General features: G+C 44.8%; 9 protein-coding genes across 9 annotated transcripts; 5 read left to right on the top strand and 4 right to left on the bottom strand.

The window, feature by feature from the left end:
* Positions 1 to 7,266: 7,266 nt before the first annotated feature.
* Positions 7,267 to 7,751, bottom strand: LOC111080854. The gene is made up of 2 exons (XM_022376699.2): positions 7,641 to 7,751; positions 7,267 to 7,579 (listed from the first exon to the last, which is right to left on the bottom strand). The coding sequence occupies exons 1-2, from the start codon at positions 7,708 to 7,710 to the stop codon at positions 7,428 to 7,430; spliced, it is 222 nt and encodes a 73-aa protein (XP_022232391.2). The 5' UTR covers positions 7,711 to 7,751; the 3' UTR covers positions 7,267 to 7,427.
* Positions 7,752 to 8,905: 1,154 nt separating this feature from the next.
* LOC111078599 (bomanin Bicipital 1) lies at positions 8,906 to 9,429 on the bottom strand. Its single transcript, XM_022373384.2, has 2 exons — positions 9,320 to 9,429; positions 8,906 to 9,258 (listed from the first exon to the last, which is right to left on the bottom strand). The coding sequence occupies exons 1-2, from the start codon at positions 9,375 to 9,377 to the stop codon at positions 8,981 to 8,983; spliced, it is 336 nt and encodes a 111-aa protein (XP_022229076.1). The 5' UTR covers positions 9,378 to 9,429; the 3' UTR covers positions 8,906 to 8,980.
* Positions 9,430 to 9,526: 97 nt separating this feature from the next.
* LOC111080856 lies at positions 9,527 to 10,189 on the bottom strand. The gene is made up of 2 exons (XM_022376700.2): positions 10,079 to 10,189; positions 9,527 to 10,011 (listed from the first exon to the last, which is right to left on the bottom strand). Exons 1-2 carry the CDS (start codon positions 10,134 to 10,136, stop codon positions 9,620 to 9,622), a joined length of 450 nt encoding a protein of 149 aa, XP_022232392.1. The 5' UTR covers positions 10,137 to 10,189; the 3' UTR covers positions 9,527 to 9,619.
* A 474-nt stretch (positions 10,190 to 10,663) lies between these two features.
* On the top strand, positions 10,664 to 11,123 carry LOC111080858 (bomanin Short 2). Its single transcript, XM_022376702.2, has 2 exons — positions 10,664 to 10,798; positions 10,865 to 11,123. The coding sequence occupies exons 1-2, from the start codon at positions 10,741 to 10,743 to the stop codon at positions 10,942 to 10,944; spliced, it is 138 nt and encodes a 45-aa protein (XP_022232394.1). The 5' UTR covers positions 10,664 to 10,740; the 3' UTR covers positions 10,945 to 11,123.
* A 2,547-nt stretch (positions 11,124 to 13,670) lies between these two features.
* Positions 13,671 to 14,072, top strand: LOC111080852 (bomanin Short 3-like). The gene is made up of 2 exons (XM_022376697.2): positions 13,671 to 13,798; positions 13,862 to 14,072. Exons 1-2 carry the CDS (start codon positions 13,744 to 13,746, stop codon positions 13,927 to 13,929), a joined length of 123 nt encoding a protein of 40 aa, XP_022232389.1. The 5' UTR covers positions 13,671 to 13,743; the 3' UTR covers positions 13,930 to 14,072.
* A 912-nt stretch (positions 14,073 to 14,984) lies between these two features.
* On the top strand, positions 14,985 to 15,369 carry LOC111080859 (bomanin-836). The gene is made up of 2 exons (XM_022376704.1): positions 14,985 to 15,096; positions 15,160 to 15,369. Exons 1-2 carry the CDS (start codon positions 15,033 to 15,035, stop codon positions 15,321 to 15,323), a joined length of 228 nt encoding a protein of 75 aa, XP_022232396.1. The 5' UTR covers positions 14,985 to 15,032; the 3' UTR covers positions 15,324 to 15,369.
* Positions 15,370 to 16,200: 831 nt separating this feature from the next.
* Positions 16,201 to 16,551, top strand: LOC111078604 (bomanin-065-like). Its single transcript, XM_022373412.1, has 2 exons — positions 16,201 to 16,311; positions 16,397 to 16,551. The coding sequence occupies exons 1-2, from the start codon at positions 16,260 to 16,262 to the stop codon at positions 16,465 to 16,467; spliced, it is 123 nt and encodes a 40-aa protein (XP_022229104.1). The 5' UTR covers positions 16,201 to 16,259; the 3' UTR covers positions 16,468 to 16,551.
* LOC111080860 (bomanin-068) lies at positions 16,548 to 16,857 on the bottom strand. Its single transcript, XM_022376705.2, has 2 exons — positions 16,750 to 16,857; positions 16,548 to 16,684 (listed from the first exon to the last, which is right to left on the bottom strand). Exons 1-2 carry the CDS (start codon positions 16,799 to 16,801, stop codon positions 16,614 to 16,616), a joined length of 123 nt encoding a protein of 40 aa, XP_022232397.1. The 5' UTR covers positions 16,802 to 16,857; the 3' UTR covers positions 16,548 to 16,613.
* Positions 16,858 to 20,906: 4,049 nt separating this feature from the next.
* On the top strand, positions 20,907 to 22,551 carry LOC111080851 (chitinase-like protein Idgf5). Its single transcript, XM_022376696.2, has 3 exons — positions 20,907 to 21,089; positions 21,184 to 21,744; positions 21,805 to 22,551. The coding sequence occupies exons 1-3, from the start codon at positions 20,963 to 20,965 to the stop codon at positions 22,446 to 22,448; spliced, it is 1,332 nt and encodes a 443-aa protein (XP_022232388.1). The 5' UTR covers positions 20,907 to 20,962; the 3' UTR covers positions 22,449 to 22,551.
* Positions 22,552 to 24,668: the final 2,117 nt, after the last annotated feature.

Raw genomic sequence — 24,668 nt, 5'->3', positions numbered from 1 at the left:
CTCATGAAATGTTTCACATCGATTGAGCTGTCGGCCCAAGAGGGGGCAGACAGGCACTCAAAATTATGTAATTATGTGCGTTAAAAAGTGTGCAAATAAATAGAATACGAATGTAAATAATGCTATTATTATTTTATGCGCTATTTAAGCAATACGAAGCCTGGGGCGGACCAGAGACCCAAGGACCCAACATGAATAATAAACGGGATATTCGACGACTAGCAAATGGACAAATATTTTTGTGCCAACATATTGTCAGAAAAGTCTGCAGCCCAGACCAGTCCATTCCATCCCCGGAACGGCACGGCTTATGGAGCCGGGCTGGTCATTCGTACTGATCGAAAATGGGTAAAATGAAAATGAAAAGCGTTTCCCCCAGTTGTCAGATCCGTTGGCTGCGATTTTGACAGTTCCCACATCCATTTCCCCGCTCAGCCTCCGCCACGCTTGTTGCAAAATATGATTTCATTGTGCTCAAATTGAATTAAATTTTGGGAGTGTGACGTAGGAGGGAGGTGCAGAACCCAGGACCCAGGACCGAGAGCCCAAACCAAACCAAACACCCGAAACCCACCAGGCCCCGAGAGTCGCAGCTGCCGTGCGACTGTCTCTCCTGCTGTCTCTGTCTGCTCTTGTGCTGTTTTCCTTTCGGTAGCTTTCGGAACGGAAGCGGATATTTTCAACGCGCCATTGTTATTTTTTGAGTGCGGGAAATTGTTCGTCTCATCTCGCATCCCCCCCGGCTCCATGCCGAACGAAAGCAAACGAAGCGAGGGAGCGAACCAAACGTCGCCCTTTTTGCTGGCGCTACTCTCTCCCTGCCCCACTGCCACTCTCACTCTACCCAATGTGTTTGTACGTGTCTGCTTGTGTGTGTGTGTGTGTGTGAGACTCTCATCCGCTTCATGCTTATCATTGTGTTGGGCTTCATCGTCCTTCTGCTTCTCCGCCTCCCCCCTCACACCCTCTTGTCGACAGCTTTGTTTGTGTTGTAAATATAATTTTACGACTCTGCCTCTGTCAGACTCGACTCCGGCTCACTGCTGGTGCTGCTGCTGCTGCTGCTCTGTCAGTCATTGCGTCAGTCTGTCGCTTGTTCGTCCTTTGGGCGGGCTCCTCACTTCCACACTCCCCCCACCCCACTCAGCTACCCAGTCTCCTTTTCCCGTTTGCCCTTCATCAACTGTCGCTGCTTTTTGTCTGTCGCTTTTTCTCCCCCACTTAACATTTTATTAAGCGAAAATGCTTGTGCCGTAAAATGTGCGCTTACATGTTGCCGCCCACGCTTCCAGTCCCTTTCTCCACCATTTCTTTCCGCACGCACCCTTCGAGCAGCACCCTCACCCTCACTCCCACTCCCACTCCCAGTCACCCTTAACCATACCCTTGGGCTGCTCTGCCGCAGTCCTCGTCGTCATTTTCATTTCCTGTGGTCGTATTTATGCTTTTTATTTGAATTGATTTTATTTCGCTGCCTTTTCCGTGTGGCGTGAGCCCGCTTATCCTTGTGCTTGTATCTCTATCTGTGTATCTTCGTCTGTGTGTGTGTGGGTGGGTGTGTGTGCGTTACGTAGTTAATACGTTGATTTCATTTTCATTTTTATGGTCCCCTTGGCCACTTTAATGTTAATGTTAATGTTATGATGATGATGAGGATGTTTAAAACTGAACCCAACTACGAATTACACTCACTGCTGTCACATTTACAAATGCAGCAGTGTGGGTATGTACCTACATTATTTATTCGCAGTTCATCTAATTACATATGATGAGATGGAAATTCTATGTGCTTTGGGTACTTTTTGAATGAAATTCCCCAAGTGCAAAAAATATCAGAATCAGAGTAGAGCAAGTAAAAGCATAAGTCAAAGCACAGCTACAATCCTTTGTACTAGTAAATTATCACCAAGGCATACTCTTATATATGAATTGATTTGAGGAGTCTTTGGTGGAAGTGTGGGGATGTTGCTGGGTGTGCTGGATCATAATGAATTTCCAGGCAATTGATTTTGTCAACAGCACTTAGTTGCTGGGTGGTGGGTAACTAATAATCAAATAATCATAATTATTAGTGATTCTTCTTGGGTTAGTTGGGCACTCACTGGCTGAGAGGGACTCCAGCGGGATTCCATCAGAGATTTGATCCCATGTCTTGGACTTACGCCCAAAATAGTAGCTAACACAGAGGGGGATATTGGAAGCAGTGAGTCCTGCTCATTCTAGGCCCAATTACAATAGCCGAGTTTGCTAACAAGCTGGCTAACTTCTCCTTTAACGGCCAGCAGCAGCTGAAGGCTGACGGCAGCGCGTTAATGGCCTGGCATACGCATGAGACCAACAATTACATGGCACAAAACAGACCGCAAAACGGTGGCAGGGGCAGGAATCTGGAACTTGCCACATCATGACGGGCTTACGGCCAGCAGAGCGACGCTAATTTTGATGGCAACAGAGCAGCAGGAGCAGGTACTGGGCCAGGGGCAGGGGATGATGGCACCACTTAATGTACACAGGAACAGGGATCGAGGGGAACAGCTACCGATTGACGTCGGTGATGTCTGCGTGACACACGACGAACGACTCAAGGACTCGGCAGTGAGGGGTTCCCTGTCCTGCATCTGTGCCTCCACAAATATCCCCTTCAGAAACTATCAAAGTTAGCGGCACTTGAGCGGGAAAAGTTTTTGCCAGTTTTGCATTGTTTTATAATCAACTTGCACATAATTTATATGCACAAGAGTTGCTCCACAGCCCACCGTCTCTGCCATCCTCCCATCTGCCCCCTTCCAGTCTATTTATCTGATAAAAGGGAGCCGCAATGAGCAGAGGTTAACCGAGACACACACACACACACACACACATTGAGAGCTAAAACTAATCTCAACATATTATCTTTCTAGCATTCAGAGTCTGTCTGTGCTGTGCGCTGCGCTGCCTACATTGGGGGTTTTCTTTTCCTTTTGCCAGAGAGAAAGTTTCGAGTGTGGATGGCGGGCGGAGCTGCTGCCTGGACTGTGTGCGGAAAGTTGATGCGATTATGATTTTCAATTTCCAGCAGTCAACGCCGAGAAGCGAGAATGGACATGAGAGGGACCACATAAAGTCCTGCAGCTCCAGGGATAGGGGGGGAAGAGACGGCTCCGGACAGGCCAGGACAGAACAGGACGGAACGGAATGGGACAGAGCAAACACAACCGCAGGGGGCAGAAGCTATAGCGAATATGATAGATGGAGACGAGGAAGGACGAGAGGAGAAACCAACGTCGTCTGCTTGCGGCGCTCAACAATAAATTGAGTTTTGCGAGTCCAAGTCCAAGTCCGAATCCGCGTCCGAGTCCGAGTCAAGCCGATGCTGAAGCTGAAGCTGCCGAAAGGCGGCAGCTGTTCCACTCCCAAACAGTGCCAAACAGTAGCAGCAAATCCCCAGCACAGTTATAACATTTATCGTTTGCAAACTGCCAGCAGCAGAGCAGCATCAGGAGTTCGTTCAGGGCGAAAAGAGAACGAAACCAGAGAGTGTCGAGCGGGTGAGGGCAAGCAACCGAACTACGTGGCATCGACGAGGCACAGTGGTTGAGGGAGTGATTGGCGGATTCTAGGTGGAAGCTAATTGAACTTGTCCAGAGACTCAACGGCCTGATTTGCACAGTCGCTGGCGATGATATTTGGCTATGTGCCGTACCTTCAATTTGCACTATTAATATCACACGTATCAGTAGCAGATACTTTAAATAATTTCGGACTTTTACCTGGAGTAACTACCGATCTTATGAATGGAATTAAGACCAGTTATGAGTCTGCATTCTACCTAGCATTTCACCATATTTTGTTGCATAATATTTCCGATTTCCGGACTTTCTGTATTCTGTCGTGGCGTGGTCCACTCTGGTCCAGGTCCACACTGAGCCTTGAGTCCTTTCAAAACTTTGGTGCAGAAATAAAAACTGACAACAAATATAAATAAAAACACTTTTTTTCCCATATTTGATTTGATTTATACACAAAAAATGTTCACATTTTGTGCATGTGTGTGTTTGGGCCCAATTTCCACACTCCGCGGACTGACTGGTCCAAGCCGGGTCCGGGTCCGAGTCTGGCTGTGGCTCTGGCTCTGGGATCCGTATCCTCGTTTGCCTCGTTTATTTTTCATTCCTGTTCAAATTATATTGTTGACCATCAACAACGGGCCGCTGTCCCTCCTGACCGCGTCCCACCTCCGGGAACAGGGCCTCGCTTTGGTTGTATCGTGTGTAGCCTTTAGTCGTTGATTTTTTCCCAGTTTGTTTGACTGACAGCAACACCAGCAACATACCATCAACATACCAGCAGTTCCAGCCCAGTTTCCAGCCTTTGTGGTTCCCCAGCCCGACCCGGCCAGAGCCCTTGTCTCCCTGCGTGTGCAGCCCCGCGGCGGCATCAACATTAACGCGCTTCGCTGCCGCTCACCCCATAATCCTTTCAATTTTTAAACCATTTTTTATTTCAACCTTTTTGTGTCGGACTGCTTGTCCCCGCCACGCCTGTCCCCGCCTGTCCCCACTGCAGTGGGGAGACCTTTTCATGGAGTCGTTCCTCGACCCTTGGCGCAAATATTTATGAAATAAATACGTTCGCATTCCGTGTGCTCTTTTGATTGACGCCCGTTGACGCTGTCCGACGACCCTGAGGAGGCAGAGCCATCCTAAATCACCCTGAAGCTCAGCTCACCCAGTCACCGGGCATCGTCTAACGACAATGACATGTTTATCCAGGCGGCATACCAAGCCGATCATTTACACCTCTGGATCCCCATTCGCAATTCCATCAATTACAGCATTTAATCAACTCGTTTCGCCAGACTCGGCAGGCAGACCCTGTCCCAGTCTCAGTCCCAGTCCCAGTCCTCGGCCAGCACAGGCCCCCATCGCCTGGGCCTGTCGATGCCCAATACAGGGAGACACACTGCGAGAAACAGTCTGATGAAGAATGTTAATTAATCTACTAATCTACTAATAACAGACTAATACAACAGCTAACCCTCCCTCAACAAACACTTTTTATTCGTCGGATCCACTTTGTTCGTGCTCATCCATCCATACTTAATCGCATTTTCTCCGAGTGCAGCAGCAGCATAATCGAACGATGTTGCGGCAGATGCAGATGAGAGGCAGGGGCAGAGGCAGCTGGTAAGGTAATTACGTAAATGAAATCAGAATCGAGGTAAGCTGCATAATGCAGCCGGAGGATGACGGAGGGGGGCCAGGAAAATTGAATGACCAGTTGATCTGGGTGGAGGTTGATGTGGTTGTGAGGGTGGAGGGATGGGGATGGGGATGAATGCTGTGGGTTGCGTGTGGCCCGAGGGTGTGGCTTGCCAATTGTTTTCGGGCCCCCTCTGCTGAGCTCTGTAGTGTTGGCCACTGGCCGGCACACGATGTGGCTGCATATGGCTGCTCTTGGCTGCCAGTGCGAGTGTGATGGAAGATTGAATATTTCGGGTTTGGCTAAATTTGATTGTATACTCGGCTCACAGTCATCTCTCCCAAGAGAAGTTATATGCCCATCGGGCATAATTGCAATGACAATTCCAGCACTGGGGAGGAATGAACATACATACATACATACACACGTATGTACATGGAACGACCCAGTTCCTATGTTCATTTCTCATCCCCCAGTCAGTTCTTTGGCATTAAAGCTGTGCCGTGGACCGTTGTGCACTGCAAGTTGTGTCCTGTAGTTGGTCTCCTTGAACTAAGGGAGACGCCAAGGCAAACAGTTCAAGATGAAAATAAAAAGCGGAAAAGCGGAAAAACAGAAAACGAAAACAAATTGCAAGCCACTTTTACTCCTCGGAGGACACCGCTCAGTGAGGAGGTGGGGGGCTGGGCTGAATGATGCGATTGAAATGAAATCATTGAAACGCCGACGGAAGAGGCTAACTACTGCTCCTCCCCTTGCTGTGCAACTGTGCGTATGCGCAATGTGACGACAGAAGACGAAACGAAATGAATTTAATTATGAAAAAACGCTTCGCCCTCGATTGAGTACTTACAAAAAATCCAATAAATCATTCGACATCCCAAAGTGGAATTAATCAAATTGCTGCCAGAAGTTTCCCCACTCGTTTGTGAATCGAAAGACAAACAATGAGGAATGAACAAAAGATGGAGCAGAGTCGCCGATGACAAATCTATCAAGTGTCTGCAATGATAATTTTTTCCCTGCTTTATTTGCTGAATCCCTTTCCACCTGAATCGCGTTCTCTCCAATCTCCAATCTCAACCCCAACACAATTTCCGCTGCTTGCAGGATAGAAAGAAATCAAAGGCGAGACACGCTGGAAGGGGGTGGCTGCCTAGGGCGGCCTTTCAATCCATAAAAAAAATCGTTTGCCGGCTACAACTGTCGGGCGAATAAAAATCAAATTTAAAACGTTAAGAAACTCGTCCTTCGACCCGGCTCCGGCTATGGCTACGGGTCTGGGGCTGGGTCTGGGTCTTGGTCTGGCACTGGCACTGGCTCAGTCGTAGTCAAAGACAAGAACAAACGACAGGAAGAGAACAGTGAGCAGGGAACAAAGGGGAAGGAACGGAAGGATCGGGGTTGTTTTTGGGGGGACCTGCCAGGCTTGGGGGTGCGCTCGCACACAACTAAATGTCGCAATTTTACGAGTCAATATAAAGGTGCCTGGGGAGTCATTTACAGGCGCACAGCGGTTTGCCTTTCGTTGGGTTTTCCTTGGTAATAAAATTGTTCGCAAAGGAAAAGGGACGTGGCACGTGGAACGGGGAACGGAGAAGCCAACGGTTTTCCGCATACGCTGCCGAAAGGAAAATGAAAAACACGTGGACGGATAGGGGCTGGGTGAGGTGCGGGGAGGGACGTGAAGGCATGTCCTGGATAAAGCCAAATATGATGGCAATTTTTATGCGTTTTGCTGAAATATTCTACCTATGAGGCATAAACTGGAGCTGGAACATAACCCCGCTCTGGCCCAGAATGATTTACGAGCAAAGCTTGAGTTTTATGACAAATTTACGAGAGCATTTGGGTTTGTCCAATACTATATTATTAATATTGAACAGTGAGCCCACTCTCAAGTGAACAACCTCCCATCGGCAGAGGTACAGGGTACAGGGAGCACAGGGATGTGCCACCAACAACAGTCGAGTGCACTTGTTGGCTACAGATGTCAAATATCGGTTGAAAACCCGCTCTTAGGGTCGCTATTTTGCCCTATTGAGATAGTAGACTAACAGACAAGCAAACAAACAAACAAACAGATTCACATAAATATAAACAATATATTCACTTATCACAAGTCTTACACACAGAGTGCTGAAGATTCAGCCATTCTCCATTACTAATTATATATTAACAATATTCAAAATATGGCAAGACACTCACTAAAGTACACTCTTATATGTATAGGTGCATAGGTAAAGTTATCCTTTGTAGGTAGTTCTGGTCCTGCTCCTCAGTTTTATTGATAATTGTGCCGTGTTTTTGGTGGCTCGGGCCGTACAGCCATTGCAGTTGCCGTGGACAATGATGTCGCCATTCTTGATGGTTATTTTGGGTATCTTTAAGGTAGAGCCTGCAAAGGTTCAACGATTATCAGAAGACTTTCCAATAAATTAACAACTAGTAGAACTTACGTGCATCGCCGCCATTGACCAGAAGGCAGAGCAGCACCAGCATGCAGACCAAGAACGGCATAAGCTTCATTGCGACGTGAAATAAGACGCTAGACTGACGGACACTTTGCCCTGACTGACCATTTTATACAGCTCACAGATATTCGCGTTCGCATGGGTGAGTATCGCAAGATCAGAAAAAAACCTGAGTTTATATAAATCAGTGGATTTTCCCCCCGAGACATACTGGTAGAATAGGTGAAACCCCCTCTGACTTGATAACCTATCCAGTAAAGATGCGGAGACACATACTTGCGTACGCTACGCAGCTTTTAAGCTCTTCTTTAGAGCTTTCGCAAAATTATTTACATTTGTGGATGGATGCTGAACAATTCCAGCATTACCCAAAGTAGAATAACGATAGTAGGGCTACTTACAATACTATTATTAAAATAAAGATATACTCTAACGAGAAGGAACGTGTGAGTCGCTTCTGGGACGCGACTCTACTTATACTATACCGTACTCATTCAGTATATAAATTTTTGAGCTTATTATTTATGTAGAATTTTGAAATATATTTCACATGTTCCATTTATGTTGTATCTATTATCTAAATCTACAATGTATATTCTACATCTCAAATTAAGAGTCTACATCTTCTCCGCTAGGGGGCGCTCGCGCACTGCATAGTAGAGTTGGGTTGCTCATGAGTGAGTGAACAAAAAAGAGCTGTTCATTTCACTAAGTGAACTAAACATATTCACTAAATTTTTGTTCAGTTACACTTGTTATTCAGTTGTTTATTTGTTCAGTGGTTCACTCACATCTTCAGTTTTTCCCTGTTCAAGATTAGTCTGCGATACACAAGACATAAGAAACTTCAGGCGTATGCTCTAGATCTAGGACTCTATGAGTACTAGTCTAGGACTCCCACAATATCACGTGGGATGTCGAGGGATGCGATGAAAGGCATCCACAATTATAGCATCAGACAAGGTCTGAGGTCGTGGTTAATTTTGGTTCGCTCCGAGTTTAGTTTCTGTATATATTTATACCCGTACTCAAAAAAGTGTTAAGGGGTATATTAGATTTGTGGTAAAGGTGGATGTGTGTAACGCAGAGAGAGAACGTTTCCGACCCCATACAGTATATATATTCTTGATCATCAATCAATAGCCGAGTCGAGTCTGTCTGTCCGTCTGTCCGTACCACTACTAAACATTCTAGTTGAGCGATACTAAATGTGTATCCTGATATTTTCCCGAAAAAAACAAATCAAACAATTATATTGGACTTTGCCTTGGGGCCGTTCGTTTATTGTATTTCATATCAGTCGTGGACACATCGATAGAGCAAACTCAGTCCCCGCCCCCGCTGATGCTGCATCCGACACAGTCATCGTTGTGGAGATAGGTGTCACCAGGAACACGGCCACTGTAGCCCTCGGGATAGCGAGTGGCGTCACCTTCAACTCTGGGTCCAGGCCCACCCACAGGACCATAGGCATCGGGGGAGTTTATGTAGACGGAGCCCTGGCCTGGTTTGCCCGACCTGTAGGCCTTGCCGTCGACAACTACAGTCTCGGCGACGGGGGGGCTGCAGTCCCGGCAGCTTCCATTGATGACCACAGTTCCGGCTGAGATGAGCGACAAAGGGATGTCAAGAGGATAGGAAAGGAACGCCGCTCGTCTGCTTACCTGAAACCAGGCACACCAGGACAGCGGCAATAGCAAAGGCGAGGCTCAGATGCATCATTGTGGAGCTGTGTACAAGCGGGATCTACTCGGGGAACGCCAAAGCATATCGCTTTTAAGCATTCTCAATGGCTTTCAGTCGAGGCCCCGCACAGGCATGGGGGAATGAGCCCCCACAAACCAGTTCGATTTACAGACAATTAGTTTGAATGGGTTTTCCACGAAGCGCACAGCTGTCTAGCCTTTATTTAATTATTCAGATCAACTTTTTTGTAGCCATCCCCCTCCCCCTTCCGCAACGGTTCAGCCGCGAATGTTGCAACCGACGCAGTCATTGTTGCGCACAAGGGTTCCTGGATAGCCCCGAGAATCGATGGTAGTCACTCGGCCGTCTCCTGTCCACCCTCCGCCGCTGGCTCCGCCAAGATTGATGTACTGGCCACGCGGCTCCCACTGACGTCTGTGGCGTCTTCCTATGTGCTGAGATCCACCAGCTGTCTGGTGCAATGACCAGTCCCCAGCCGAATCGTCCTCATCTGACACTGGTTGACGGCCCCCTGAAGCTGCCTTTGGCTTGGGCTTGGCCGTCGTCTGGCGTCCATGTCCCCGGGTGGGGCTTGCAGGCTTGCGGGTGGTTGTTGTCGTGCGGTCGTGGTTACAGTCTTTGCACTCGCCCTTGATGGTCACCTTGCCAGCTGCAGAATGGAAGAGATTAGACGCGTCTAGTCGGGGGAGTAGTCACAGCTCCGAACGGACACTGACCTTGGACAAAGGCCAACGTGGCCAAGAGCAGAACAGCCAAGAGCGTTAAGTACTTCATAATGCGCGTGTGCACTGGGCTAGAGCACTGCCCACCCTGCCAGACACGTTTCTTTTATACCCCAATCCCGAACTATCTGTTCATCTTTCAATAATAAATGCATATACATATATAATACAAAGTAAATACATATGCAATGTGAGTATATATTTTATAGAACTGGAATACGTACATACTCGTACGTTCTAGACAAAGCTGATCTCTATTGACTTTTGCTCATTGAGATAAGAAATTTTCAATCCAAAATCCAGTATGTACGAGCATGGGTTCTAGGTATTTGAAATCCGAATACTTGCCGCGCTTACAATATATATTTTCACTGTCGCTCTTGGCTGTGGAAAAACCAGAATCGAATACGCAAAAATAATAGTATTATCATCGGCTTTAGCTGTGTTGCGCTGTGTTTTCCCAAGCGGGTCTCTGTCTGGGGTTATCTGAATGGCCACTGCACCTGAACCGAGTCGAGTCGAGTGGGGCGCACTCGACCCGACGCTAAGCTGACTATATAAGATCGCAGCCGACTGTGAGACAGCATCAGTTGAAGCCAACCAATTCAGCACTAGCCCAGAGCAGATCCAGAAACAGAACCAAAACCACACTCAACATGAAATTCTTCTCAGTCGTCACCGTCTTTGTGCTCGGTCTGCTCGCCCTGGCCAATGGTGAGTTAAGCGCATTTTACTGGCTCTGACGTCTACTATACTATAATGTTTCTCCCCTCTGCCCAGCTGTTCCCCTGTCGCCCGATCCCGGCAATGTGGTCATCAACGGTGACTGCAAGTACTGCAATGTCCATGGAGGAAAGTAGGCACGCCCCGTCCTTGCCCGAAGATCGACCGAAGGCCATAGATCCATAACATACCTCAAACTTAATGCACCATATTTATGCTACCACTTTCTTTAAATGAAGCCTAGAACTTAGAACCAACACAACAGCAAAACAAACAAACAAAACCAACAAATACAAATATATGTGAAACCAAAACAGAACCCATGCCCACATTTCTCGTTCAAAGTTATTTTAAAGATGCGAAATGCAAATGCAACTGCAGTTCTGTTGTGACTGGAATGATTAATCGGATTATGCAAGCGCTGAGGGTACGAGGGAAATAATTTATTTAATTTCCTTTCGCTTCGTTTCGTGTCGGCACATTGCGCATACGCATAGTTGCCACAGCAATGGGTGGTACAGGAGACGGAGTGTGGTGGTGGTGGGTGCGGTAGCGGAGCACCGTATGGACAATGTACATACATACTTATATATTTCAATTATTTCGCTTGTTTCGTATTCTTCTGCATCTGCATACTCCATCCATCCCATACCCTGTGATGTTGACCTCAAACTTGCAACGCAGAGAAAGGAGTATCTCCACGTTCTTAAAGTACAGTAAAGAAGATGACTGTTCACTTTAGTATATGCAAAGTTTATTGTGGTGTGTATTATGCGATACAGCGGCGAAGACGAGAGCACAACGAGTCAATTCTCGTCAGTTAGCATGATTCAAGAAGGGATCAGATTAAAAACGGGTGGAACGCTCTTGTCCTGAAATAGTTCTCTCTCCCTCTCTTTGAAATAGATTTACGTAACATATCCAAATCAACTTGAGCAAAAAAGTACAAGAAAGTTTGTATCTTGATGGATCAAGATAACTGATTTGCTTTATATTTCTAAAATTGTGGCAAGGAGGCAAGGATTCCGTCTGAGCAAAACCAGTCTCGACCTTTGGGACACTACACTACCTGGTAATCATTTTCATTTCATACATACACACAGACATATGTATGGTAAAGGCAGATGCTACTGATCTCAGTATAGTGAGTCATATTTTTTGACAATACTCAGTTTTCGTGCTGATAGCTAAACAAATATCAGCATTGGTGGAGGTGCTGGGAGCATAACAAAGAAAATGTAAAAATAAATACTTAAAACTTATTATAAGAGTTGAGGGGTTGTATTTGTGGTAAAATTCCATGTGCGTAACGAAGAGAAGGAAACGTTTCCAACCCTAGATATCAGAGACTATAAGAGCTAGAGAAACCAAATTTTGTTACCAGACTCATGTGATATCACACTGCTACAAGTGCCGCCACAAAGAACGAAAATCTGTGGCAGCCACAACTTTTAAGATACAATACAACTAAATACTCAACTATCGTAGAGAATTACCATATCTATCAGAATGCCTACTCTGAATCAGATAGGATCATAATTATAGCCAGAAAGAAGAAATTATTTTTAAGTTGCTTCCCCCACCTCCTCCAGCAAGAGACCCGCTTTTCATTCTCTTTCTCGCTCGCACACTCTGCCTCGTTATGTATGCGAGCGCCCGTTAGCGGAGAAGATGTAGGATCTACATACATTTTATATGTATAATATACATTGTAGATGTAGATAACAGATGTAGCAAAAGGATGTAAAATGTTGTAAAATTCTACATAAATCATAAGCTCAAAAATGTATATACTGACTGAGTGCGGGTATAAAAGTAGAGTCGCGTCCACAGAAGCGACTCACACGTTCCTTCTCGTTTTTATTATGATTATAATTATGATGATTGGGTGTAAATTTTGTCAAAAAATATTAATGTTTCGTTGTCATTGTAATTTGTGAACTGCGTAATAAATTTGTGGATGTTAACGAAACCTTTTTTAAGCCTAATCAACACCGGACAAATAATTTAATCTACAAAAAATTAATTTGAACGCGCTACTTTACATGCAATGTTTGCTTTTGCATCTGATTGCAATGAATAATGTGAAAATTCGTATATTTTTTTGTTCCTTATGCCAGTGAAGGCTTTTAAAATAAATAAACTTAAATTTTATCTTTATTTTTGGTGATTTACTTTATTAACTTAAAGCTGATTTTTTTATATGAAGGATGAAATTTAGTTCTTTCGCTGACCGTTACCTAAGACCTCTAGCTTTCAAAAGGTATGAGCCAAAAACAAAACTGTGTACACAACCACACCCTTTCCCTGCATGTATAATTATCCAATCTTTCTTCCTGCACTTCGTCTGTCCTCTTTCCACCTTATAACCAATATTCTCTCCCTCTCTCATTTTCCCCTATTGCGATATTCTTTAAAAACCAACCTGAAATTGGAATATTCAGAGGTGTTTTGTTTGCTTAGTGATTTGTTTTGCTAACTCAGAACACTTACAAGTTTTTTAATTCATCGGAATTTAACAAGTCTTTTTACTGGGAAATACCTCAGTGAGGCGCCAAGTGGAATAAAATCAGAATCAGGTTTGCAATCTCAGCTGAGCTCAGCTCAGCACGTGAATCGAATCTAGCCCCGGCCTATCGCCTCTGCCCGCACTTGTTTACGCTCAATTTCATTGAGAACGTCGCACTGCACTTGGGAATTTGTGTTTGTCTGAGTCGGGGTGGCTCTGGGCAATTCCCGCTTGGAACTGATGCATTGGATTGGAACCTTTTCGTCGAACCCGTCGCTGCGACAGCCCCTGATAAGAGCGATTGGCGTAGGTACCCGTTCCAGCACTGGGGGTATAAAAGCATTGCTGTAAGTTGCATTCGGCATCAGTTGCCTGCCTGCACCCAATCCTTTCGAGTCAACGCCGAACACTCCAAATCCAATCCACAATGAAATTCCTTTCGCTTGCCTTTGTCCTGGGCCTGATGGCGGCTTTGGCTAACGGTGAGTAGAAACAAAAAATTTATAAAATTGTATTTCGATTAAATCAAATGTTTATATTTACAGCCACGCCACTGAACCCCGGAAATGTCATCATCAACGGCGACTGCCGCGTGTGCAATGTGAGGTCTTGAGGAGGTCGCAGACGGAGCATAGGAAGATGGTTCGCTGCAATCGGCTACAATGAGCACAACACACCGCCAGATAATATAATGTCAAATATTCTTAAGCCTTAAACTGAATTCTAATCGAATATAAAAACAATCTAAAACTGAAATTACACTTTTCTATTTTATTGGTTTGAGGAGAATATTTTTGGTGGTTTTTAGATAATTTTAAATTTACAGATCTGTAATTGCTACAAATGAAATATACATATAACACTAATTTACTCGATTACTTAATCAGTTTTTTAAGAGTGCCAGGATACATTCGATTAGTTTCGATTTAGGGAACAGCAAGATGAATCGACGGCAGAAATGCTTCACGCCTCAGAATATCCATAGGAAGCAGAGGAATCTCGGAGGTTAACTACTCTTATTAGACATACAGTTGTATATGCTTCCCTGACCATTGAGCAATTAGTACCGACAGAAAAATTAAAGGTTAATTCTCGTATTTATTAACGATTTCCAATTTAAATTTATTTATGCAGAATTTTTATAACCGTACTCAAAAAGAGTTAAGGGGTATATTAGATTTGTTGCTTGGTTGCTCACTCTGTTGCTTGCTAAATGGTACATGGATAATCTACATGTTAGATGTAGAATATATGTATAATATACATTGTAGATGTAGATAACAGATGTAGCAAAAGAATGTAAAATGTTGTAAAATTCTACATAAATCATAAGCTAAAAAATGTATATAATGACTGAGTACGGGTATAACAGTAGAGTCGCGTCCCCAGAAGCGACTCACACGTTCCTTCTCGTTATAATTTGTTTCAATTTCAATTAATTAAAGTAATATTTTAATACAAAATTGGGTGGGGTTTGTACATATAGGTTGAGTACAGGGTATCTCTTAATCGGAAATGTAGTCGTTAGCTAGGGGACATTTTGATCAACTAGCAATCTTTCTTTATATAAATATGTGCGTATATACATATATATACGTACATACATAAGCTTATACGTATATGTAAATATAGATCAATACTATAGTCAGCTTCAATATAAAAGAACAACGCAATCGCCCGTTTGAAAACAGATTCCGTTCAATCCCCGAACCGAGCATGAAATCGATTGGACTCGCCTCAGCCGTGCTGCTTCTCTGCTGCCTTCTGGCTGTGGTCAACGGTAATTGATATTGCAATGTGATTTCTAGTGGGTTACATCTTTACTTTCTGTGTCTAATTGCAGCCACTCCGGGCAAGGTGTACATTAATGGGAAGTGCATTGATTGCAATCGACCAGATGGCGATGAGTCTATCGTTATTCCCGAGGAAACCAGGGCGGGGGCAGTGTCGTTCGCCCTAACTTCTGGAGCCATGCTGTTTGGAGTTCTATATCATCTTTTGAGCTAGTTTTATGTGTAGTAAAATGAATAAAAATTAAAATAATTGACTGGTAGATAAATGTGTGTACCTTGTATTAGCGGAAATATTAAAAAATTCATAAATATATCAAATGTATTATCTCTTGGAAGCTATATAGTATGTGTATATGTTTTTTGGGAAAAAACACAGTCGCAAGGGGAATACGCTAGGAATCAATCGACAATCGTTCACTGATAAACAAGGCAAGACCCCCAGAATTAAAAAATTCTGAAATTACAATTCGCATTGAATATGAAATTTATATATGGCCAGCAAAGTTACAAATGGTGATAATAAAAGCTAATAAACTTGTGAAAGAACCAAAATAAAAAAAGTGACGTTGTTTTTTAATTATACGGACAGATGTACGACAGGCAGATAGATATAGAACAGTAAGTACATTTATATACCTTTGGTTGAACGAGTGCGAGGTATTAAAATGGATTCTTCTCCATTTAAAAGTCGGTTCCAATAATTGTTATTAGTTTTCTACGCGCTGAATACTCGTAAGTATGCAAAAATCCCTGTCAGAAGTTCGTTGAATTTCACCTTAGCACTGTTAATGTAGTTCCAGATATGCGAATAAAATCAGACAACTGCAATAGAGTAATCCTCTTGCTAGGTTTTATTTTGCATCACTCGATCAGTCGCGGCTGCAGCTGTTCTGTCAAGCCGTGCGACGTACAGCGGCTTATCTACTGGGAAAGTTCAGTCAATTGGGTATTTCCCATTCCATTTGACCGTCAGACGAGTATAGTACATAAAAATATGTGCTATATGTACTATATGTATGTGTCGTGAGCGCATCAGATTTATACTGACTTCACGGGCAATTTCTGTGCTTTCATTGCCATTGCCTATAAAAGCAACCAAACCAGCCGAAGCTCTCACAGTTGAGACTAGAGTATTGCTCTTAATATTAATATGAAGTGGATGTCTATGGTCTTCGTTTTGGGTCTGTTGGCTTTGGCCAGTGGTGAGTTGACAGAGAAGTGAACTTTAAGGACAATCCAATTTGGCCTGAGCAATCCTTAACATGAAGTTCTATTCTATTTCCACAGCATCCCCGCTGACGCCGGGAAACGTTATAATAAACGGAGATTGCCGTAATTGCAATGTGCATGGGGGCTAATGTGGAGATGATGATGATAATGATGTGTGATGCAGTGGATGGAATGGCCAAGCGAATAGCTAAATAAACTGCACCAGAAATTAATTTCATTCGTTTTATTTCATTTTTGCATATTTTGAAAGCTTTTATTCCCGCTGATTCAGGACTTAGTCGCCTCGTATATTGCAAACTTTGCAGTCCCCGTTGATGATCACGTTGCCAGGACTCAGGGGGTTGGCTAGACATGGAAGAAATCCTCACTTAGTGGACTTGACGGTACTCAGTATATAGTCTCCAACTCACCACTAGCCAGGGCCAAAAGACCCAGAACGAAGGCAGTCGACAGCCACTTCATGTTGTAAATGATTCGGGTACTTGGCAGCAACTAATCTGACGATCGCCGAGAACAGGTCTCTTTTATAACCTCATCTGGCGCTACCGATCAACAGTAAATTGCGCATTTTTCGATTTATGTGCATACTCGTAGCTAGTGCAATCTACGTACATATATATGTATGTAAATATGTATGTATGTATATATAGCAACGCGTTCAGATTTGTTTGATTTCCATGAAATGTATCTGAGGCCATTGCGTCGTGATTTGATTCGGATTATATTTTTTATATTACAATATACATTGGCGTTGAGCTCGGAATGATCTATGGAACATATGGCAAATAAATACGTATGCACTTGCTACACGGTGCAGCAAGTAATTATTATAATTTGAACAGAATCATGGAGGTGATAGCCACAGAACTGCAGATGTTGAAAATTAAGTTGAATTTCGGTTTATTTCCCTGCAATATTGAAAATATTTAAAATTTACATTTATCGAAGACTTAGTATTTTAAGCATTGATCAGACTTAATATTAATACTCTAAAATTTTGGTTCAAAAGCAATATCCATATGCCAATAATAAACTGGATTTTAAGCTAAAAAATATTAAACAGTTTTGATTTTAGGAATATTAGCATATATATGTATATGTGTACAGATATTGTGTGTATTAACTGAAATAGGAATATTTTAGTACTCATTAAGGAGCAGGAAACAGCGAAGCTCTAAGCTCCCAAAGCTGCGTAAAACCGAAGCTCAAAGTGGTGTTTCCCCTTTCAAAATAAACATTAACTATTTACGAAAGTTTAGTTCGTTAAACTTTCCAAACTCCTGGGAGGACTCTCTCTCTCTGAGAGCTCAAATTAAACTGGTTTAATGCTGTCTGTGTGAGGGCTGGGTCTGTGGTATGGCATGTGCCTGTGCCTCCGCAGAAGGTACTCGTAAATGAACGTGTCTGCGGTCGAATTAACTTTTCCCGCAAAAGTTCCTTCCTGTCCGTGTGAGTTGGCTCACATTGTTGGCAATTAAGCGAATGATTCACAAAAAGGGAAGACAGCCACGAGGCCGAAGCATCTGATACTCTTGCAGATCTCTATCTACCCGTTATATAGAATACCTAGCTTTCCGATGTTAGTTCGCAAAATCAATTCAATTGCATTAAATCGCCCAGCCAAGGGCTCCCTGCTGAATGCGTTTCGAGTGGTGTTTTGGTGAGTTTAGGGGAGACTGCCAGAGTGGGGAATAGGGAAGCTTTTGGGAGACACAGGAAGGGATTAACTCTCGCATCCAACTCCCAGCTACGCGGGATTATCGAGCTGTGCGTTTGTGTGTTGTTTCCTTGGCCACATTTGTGAGCGTAAAAGGCATAACGGTTAAATGAATCCCACACCGCTCCAGATGCATGTGACTGTCTGTCCACGTGCACGAGCATTATTTGTATGTTTGTATGGACGTACGTTGACACGTGTGCGTTAACAATTTAATTACGTTGCGGTGTGGCAGCACTGGGACAGCTGCCACATGGCACTCGGCAAAGTTGATCACCCGTCAAGAGGGTTTTCAGGTATTAAAGCTGCTCTGGGGCAACATTTAAAGCCTAAGCCATTAGGTGAAGCTTCCCAAAGTACGCACCATACACATGCGTTCATACATATACATACGTACGTATGTATGTACATATGTGGGGACGTGCCCCTTACGTACATTTCCAGTCAGACTCAAGCGGTGTGCAATTAAACCTTACAGCTTATTTGGTAAAACTATCCGGAGTGTGCCCACTTAAAGAGAAGCGTTGAGCGAAAGCTAAAGTCACGAATAGAGAATATTTATATATGTGCTGTATTGGTGGTTTTCTTAGGCGTTTTACGTTTTATGGTTTTACTCTGTTTGCTGTAGTTGATACCTTTGCCGGTCTGTCAATACATCTAACACTGTTCCACTATTCCCCTTGCAGTATTTATAAATTTTAGAAAATGGAAAAAAGGTAAATTATTACAATAATTCGGGTTTTTATGCTTTATTCTGTTCCAAACGTCTATCAAATAATCAAGAGCGTACCATTTATTTCTCGAGGAGGATATGTGTGATGGGAGTCATTATTTATATATATTAATTTCATGGAAATATTTGTGTTAAATTAGAAGTCTTCTGCAATTTTTGTAAACTTCTTCAAGACGTATTCTTTTTATTTTTAATTTCGATCTTCTCCTATACTATGCAAAGTGCTCACAGAGCTCATATGAAGATAAACTTAAATGAAATTACCGCTATCAATTTATAACGTTTAAAGAAATATGTACATATGTCCATGGTAGCACGTCCATAACATTACAGCACACTTGTGAGGCTCAATAGGTCCACTTTAACCTTCTCTGTACAATATGCCCCTTTGATTCCATACAGCCTGGCAAACAAAAATAATACTTAAACTTATTTTGCATGTTCTGGCTTTAATTTGTTTTTATATTTGGTTTTCTTGCTAAGGATATGGGTATGAAATAGCTTTGGGCAATCCTGCCCATTGAACTTGGCCCCTGCTTCCAATGTATTTGGTATTCCAGCATACATTTTATCCATTGGACAGTGCCATGAAGGCTTCGCTCAGCGAGTCTGGGTTTAGTCACGGGAGAGCCACCGTTTCCAACGCCAGGCTGAAAGTCTAGCTATACAGCTGGGCCCCATGGGCTCAGCCTAGGCCCGCTTTTCATTAATGCCAACCGGCTACCATACGACCACAGGCCATTCCACCATTGCTTCCAACAGCGGAGGGACGGGCTGGCCTTGGGCCTCGTCCATCTGGGGTGACCCCAAGGTGGTGTTTTTCTTTTAGTTGCTTGGGTTTCTTGGGAGTGACAAACTAGTTTTGTCCCACTTAGTTTTTGTTGGGGGGAGGCTCACAAAATATGGAGCGTAATGGGGTGTTGTTTTATGCTTAGCCCAGGTTCCTTGTGTGGCGTTGAACCATGTAGTGCGACATAACTGAATATTTGCGTATACCCCTTAAATTATGTCTCAAAAGTGTTCCGGGCTCGGTGGGTTGGTTTTCTTGCAGTGCTATAATGCTTTTGGTTTATAAGCTGCCCTCTCAAACTGATTAGTTGCAAAGATTTGATTTGGCCTCCAAAGCAATAGCTGACCGACCAGAGAGTGCACACCTGTTCCAGCCAGCTGACACCAGCTAAAAGGGAGGGGTTTCTGCTAGTTCTCCCTCGAAAGACCAGAGCTTACCACACACAGGGCTTATTTATGCCACCATTGCTAATCAACAGCGGAGGGACGGGCCATGGACACTCACTCGTCCATGTCTGAGTGGTGACCCCAAGGTGGTGTTGTGTTCTGTTTATGTATGTTGCTCTGGCTACGTCATGGGGAGTGAACAAATCGTCATGTTGTTGCTGTAGTTCTGAACATTAAAGTTTATGTATTTAAGCGTTACGAGCTCGAACAAATATTATTGGAGCCGTTAAATCGGAAGTGTTGTGTTGTGCTGAGCCCATTGCCTTGTGTTGGCGTTGAACCATGGAGGCGACATATCTGATTTGCGTACCCCCTTAAAGTATGCTCTCAAAAGCGCGTTGCTCTCGGATTACTAGTGTTCGAAAGTGTTCGAATAATGTTGAAAGAAACAAATGTGCTCTATAATATTAGCTATATACATACTTGTAGAGTAGATATTATTCTTTATTTCATCGCGTTTTTGGTCTTATCGATTCTTCAAAATTACCCATTAAGGAACTTACAAAATTTCATGGTTTAAGGAGGCGGAAGGAGCGTGTGAAAATCGGGTGAAGATTTGTTTCTGTATTCAGAAGACTTTTACAGTCTATGAGATCTGTCTCTATCGATTCTATTGGTGCTCATCAAGAATATATAAAAATATGTACTTTGTGTGGAAGGAAAAGCCTTCTCGCTGCTTTAAAAATGTATTGTCTATTGTTGGTTCCATCAATTTCATTCCTCGTTACGAGCAGCTGGAAACCAATAAAATCAATTCGAACGATTCTCGGCGAAAATCAAAATCCGGAACACTACCCAGGTACAGCCCCTTATCAGATCAGGTCTGTCGCAGCTTTCCAGCTCTGACGGGGGTTCATCAAAACAAACCGCAGTCCCTGAACAGTTCGCAATAGATCTTCACGCTGAACGGGACGGGACAGAGGCTTGAAAGATCGTCATGCTGCCCCATTGTGTCTTCTACGGAGCGTTGCTGCTGGGCTGCTTTCTGAGCCTGTTGCACGACAGCGTGGCCGAGGTGGGGAAGCTGGTTTGCTTCTACGATGCGGCAAGCTTTGTGCGGGAAGGTGAGTGGGAAGGGGAGGGAACTTCTAATCTTTGCGTGCCAAACAGATCAGAGGCTATCTGTCGCTCCACCTCCGTCTGCTCTTATTCTGGCAGGTCCCTCACAATTGTCGCTCGCTGAACTGGAGCCTGCACTCAGTTTCTGCAACTTTCTGGTCTACGGCTATGCAGGCATCGATGCGGAGAGCCACAAGATCAAGAGTCTCAACCCGGAGCTGAGCTACAATCGCCAGCATTACCGCCAAATAACTGCCCTGCGCCAAAAGTATCCCCACGTTCGGTTCCTCCTCTCGGTGGGTGGAAATCGGGATCTAAGCGCCGAGGGCGTGGCAGACAGCAGCAAGTACTTGAGCTTGCTGGAGCAGCCGGAGCATCGGAGCAGCTTCAGGGCGAGCGTGGAGGCCGAGCTCAGCAACTATGGCTTCGATGGCCTGGACCTGGCCTGGCAGTTCCCCATGAACCGGCCCAAGCTGCAGCAGGGGGTGCTGAAGCGGGCGTGGAGTGCGGTCCGGGGCTGGTTCAGTGCGGCTTCGGTGGACAGCAAAGCGGCGGAGCACAGGGAGCAGTTTGCCACTCTGGTCAGGGAGTTGCGAATCGACTTGCAGCGCAGTGGCAAGCTCTTGACCCTCAGCATGCTGCCCCACGTCGATGCAGAGCGTGAGTACTGAGAGCTTCCTCTGGATCCACTTCCATTGAATTCCATTCCTCCACTCACAGTTTTCATCGACGTTCCCTCGGTGCTCGCGCACGTGGACTTTGTGAACCTGGGAACCTATGACTTCCACACACCGGAACGGGATCCCAAGATCGGCGATCTGCCCGCGCCGCTGTACGCCATGTACGACCGCGATCCCACCCACAACGTGCAGCACCAGGTGCAGTACTGGCTAAACCAGACATCCGGCTCGAATGCGGGCCAACTGCACATCGGCGTCACTAGCTACGGGCGCTCCTGGAACATGACCAGGAACTCCGGCATCACTGGCTATCCGCCCATACCCGCGGCGGAGGGAGCGGCTCCAGCTGGCAAGCAAATCGGAATGCCCGGTTTACTCAGCTGGCCGGAGATCTGTGAGCTGCTCCAGCAGCAGCCCCAGGACAAGGAGGCTCCACAGCTGCGCAAGGTGGGAGATCCAACGAAGCGGTTCGGCATCTATGCCTACCGCTCGGCAGATGAAAATGGCCAAAATGGCTTGTGGGTGGGCTACGAAGATCCCACAACGGCGGCCATCAAGGCAGGCTTTGCCCAGGCTCAAGGACTTGGCGGAGTGGCCTTCCACGACGTGTCCCTCGATGACTTTCGCGGTCAGTGTGCGGGCGAGAAGTATCCGATTCTCAGGAGCATAAAATATCGACTGTAGGTTGTAGACTTGAGAAATCCGTAGCTCGCACTCCGGCATTCATTCGTTTCATTTCGATTGCATCTTTTTGATTATTTTGTGAGTAATAAAAACAATATAAAAGAAAAAGAATAAAGCTCATACTATAAGCCGCTACTCGTTGAGTGTCATTTCAATTCTGGTGGATATATTTAAGGGGAAGGATTCCATTCGCATTCCCGATACCTCCAGCTTAAGTTGCGGGACTTCGACTGGGATAAGGTCGAGTTGTGGCATTTTAAGGGTTTTTTATACCCGTACTCAAAAAAGAGTTAAGGGGTATATTAGATTTGTGGTAAAGGTGGATGTGGGGGTGCGCAGGGAAGGAAACGTTTCCGACCCCATAAAGTATATATATTCTTGATCAGCATCAATAGACGAGTCGATATAGCCATGTCTGTCTGTCCGTCTGTCTGTCTGTCTGTCTGTCCGTCCGTCTGTCTGTCCGTCTCGATGAGCGCCTAGATCTCAGAGACTATAAGAGCTATGGCAACCAAATTTGGTTTCCAGACTCATGTGATATCACATGCTACAAGTGTATTTCAAAATTTCGCCCCGCCCCCTTCCGCACCCACAAAGGGTGAAAATCTGTGGCAGGCACATTTTTAAAGATACGATAAAACTAAAAATGCATTATCGTAGAGAATGACCATATCTACCAGACTGCCGAATCAGATCGGATCATAATTATAGCCAGAATGAAGAAATTAATTTTCAGTTACTTCCTCTGCCCCCTCCTGCCAACGACCCGCTACTCATTCTCTTTCTCGCTCGCACACTCTGCCGCGTTCAGTGCGCGAGCAACCCCTAGCGGAGGAGATGTAGAATCTAAATGGTACATGTATAATCTACATGTTAGATGTAGAATATACATAATATATGTAGATAACAGATGTAGCAAAAATATGTAAAATGTACTGACTGAGTACGGGTATAAGTAGAGTCGCGTCTTTAGAAGCGACTCACACGTTCCTTCTCGTTTTGGTTCTGTTTTCCTCAGATGTTAAGCTACGCAAATCGCAACATTGATGTGCCTTCTTCTGACCACACTTAGAGTGGAATGGGCAGGCAAGGATACGAACCGAACCAACAAAAAGAAGGCCGTAAAAACGCGGAAAGTAAACGCAAAAAGCTTCCCGCCCCGAAAGTGAAGTGGCGGGTGAAGCGTAAAGCAAAGCAAAAATCTCGAATGCCTTGGAAAAGGGGCGGGTGGGGTGGTGGCAGGGCTCTCACGGAAGGGCATGAGCTCGGTCACGGGCAGGGGAAGCGCACGGCCAAAGTAAAAGTTGAAATTAAACCAATTAGTTTCCCGCCACCATCCTCGGCGACGTCGTAGCTGCAATGAGGCGCATAAAACCAGGCGGTATAAGGAGCCACGCAGTAGGTACTCCCCAAGTCCTAGATATGTGCGGACGGAATGGATGTCACGAGCGTTAGTACTGGCACTTATCGTAGTACGAGACATGCGATAAGTACATTAAATTGGTTGAGTTGGAAAATAAATAATTTTTATCAGAATAGAATTTTATTCGTAAGCTGTGATTACTGAATCCTTGTAGGTTCTCGATTGACGAGAAGGAGCGGTGCCAAGGGATCTTGATGCTAAAATTAGTTTTAATTCCCCGAATCGTTTGATTTTCAGACGTGATCTGTTTAAGTAGAAAATTATTATTTACAGCGATTTTACTCCTTGTACTTATCCGGAGTACTTCTCCGGTATTGGGTACATATGTATGTATGGTATGTATGGGGTCCGTGAGCTGCGTGAGTGTGCGAACACAATGCAGGACATTCGCATCGCTAGCTCGGTGCCTGGGAGGTTGCTTGCCTACACCAGGCAGGTAGACGGCGCTGGGCTGCTGATTTTTAAGAGTATTTTAAACGACGGAGCAGTCTATGGAGTAGCTGGGGGCTGGAGTGTAGATAAGAGGCGCAACGAGGGGCTGCCGAGGCGAGGCGGACTCGGCGGATGGCGCCGTCATAAATTAATTATGATTTAACAACTTCAGCATGCACGACACGGCAGGGAAAAGTTTGCGCTTTTCATCCGTGCCCGTACCGTACCGTACCCCAACTCCCTTGCTTCCGTCCGTCCGTCCGTCCGTCTGTCCTTCTTCTCTGTATTTTGTGTCGCTTTGTAGGGGGAAAATTTTGTAATTTTAATGAGCGCAAAAAAGTTTCAAAGTTTTCGACTGTGTTGCC

The sequence above is a fragment of the Drosophila obscura genome, unplaced genomic scaffold, assembly GCF_018151105.1.
Source record: "Drosophila obscura isolate BZ-5 IFL unplaced genomic scaffold, ASM1815110v1 contig_25, whole genome shotgun sequence".
Taxonomy (NCBI): Eukaryota; Metazoa; Arthropoda; class Insecta; order Diptera; family Drosophilidae; genus Drosophila; species Drosophila obscura.
The sequence above is the reverse complement of the archived record's forward strand: the minus strand, read 5'-3'. Positions and strand labels throughout refer to the sequence as shown.

Bases quoted from the DNA above. Each gene is read 5' to 3' on its own strand.
- LOC111080856 (XM_022376700.2), bottom strand. From the start codon at position 10,136: ATGAAGTACTTAACGCTCTTGGCTGTTCTGCTCTTGGCCACGTTGGCC. The intron at 10,012-10,078 runs GTCAGTGTCCGT...TCCATTCTGCAG, and splicing joins CACGTTGGCCTTTGTCCAAG to CTGGCAAGGTGACCATCAAG.
- LOC111078604 (XM_022373412.1), top strand. From the start codon at position 16,260: ATGAAGTGGATGTCTATGGTCTTCGTTTTGGGTCTGTTGGCTTTGGCC. The intron at 16,312-16,396 runs GTGAGTTGACAG...CTATTTCCACAG, and splicing joins TCTGTTGGCTTTGGCCAGTG to CATCCCCGCTGACGCCGGGA.
- LOC111080860 (XM_022376705.2), bottom strand. From the start codon at position 16,801: ATGAAGTGGCTGTCGACTGCCTTCGTTCTGGGTCTTTTGGCCCTGGCT. The intron at 16,685-16,749 runs GTGAGTTGGAGA...TTCCATGTCTAG, and splicing joins TCTTTTGGCCCTGGCTAGTG to CCAACCCCCTGAGTCCTGGC.
- LOC111080854 (XM_022376699.2), bottom strand. From the start codon at position 7,710: ATGAAGCTTATGCCGTTCTTGGTCTGCATGCTGGTGCTGCTCTGCCTT. The intron at 7,580-7,640 runs GTAAGTTCTACT...GAACCTTTGCAG, and splicing joins GGTCAATGGCGGCGATGCAC to GCTCTACCTTAAAGATACCC.
- LOC111080859 (XM_022376704.1), top strand. From the start codon at position 15,033: ATGAAATCGATTGGACTCGCCTCAGCCGTGCTGCTTCTCTGCTGCCTT. The intron at 15,097-15,159 runs GTAATTGATATT...GTCTAATTGCAG, and splicing joins CCTTCTGGCTGTGGTCAACG to CCACTCCGGGCAAGGTGTAC.
- LOC111080851 (XM_022376696.2), top strand. From the start codon at position 20,963: ATGCTGCCCCATTGTGTCTTCTACGGAGCGTTGCTGCTGGGCTGCTTT. The intron at 21,090-21,183 runs GTGAGTGGGAAG...TTATTCTGGCAG, and splicing joins GGCAAGCTTTGTGCGGGAAG to GTCCCTCACAATTGTCGCTC. The intron at 21,745-21,804 runs GTGAGTACTGAG...CTCCACTCACAG, and splicing joins GCCCCACGTCGATGCAGAGC to TTTTCATCGACGTTCCCTCG.
- LOC111080852 (XM_022376697.2), top strand. From the start codon at position 13,744: ATGAAATTCCTTTCGCTTGCCTTTGTCCTGGGCCTGATGGCGGCTTTG. The intron at 13,799-13,861 runs GTGAGTAGAAAC...TTATATTTACAG, and splicing joins GATGGCGGCTTTGGCTAACG to CCACGCCACTGAACCCCGGA.
- LOC111080858 (XM_022376702.2), top strand. From the start codon at position 10,741: ATGAAATTCTTCTCAGTCGTCACCGTCTTTGTGCTCGGTCTGCTCGCC. The intron at 10,799-10,864 runs GTGAGTTAAGCG...CCCTCTGCCCAG, and splicing joins TCTGCTCGCCCTGGCCAATG to CTGTTCCCCTGTCGCCCGAT.
- LOC111078599 (XM_022373384.2), bottom strand. From the start codon at position 9,377: ATGATGCATCTGAGCCTCGCCTTTGCTATTGCCGCTGTCCTGGTGTGC. The intron at 9,259-9,319 runs GTAAGCAGACGA...CGCTCATCTCAG, and splicing joins CCTGGTGTGCCTGGTTTCAG to CCGGAACTGTGGTCATCAAT.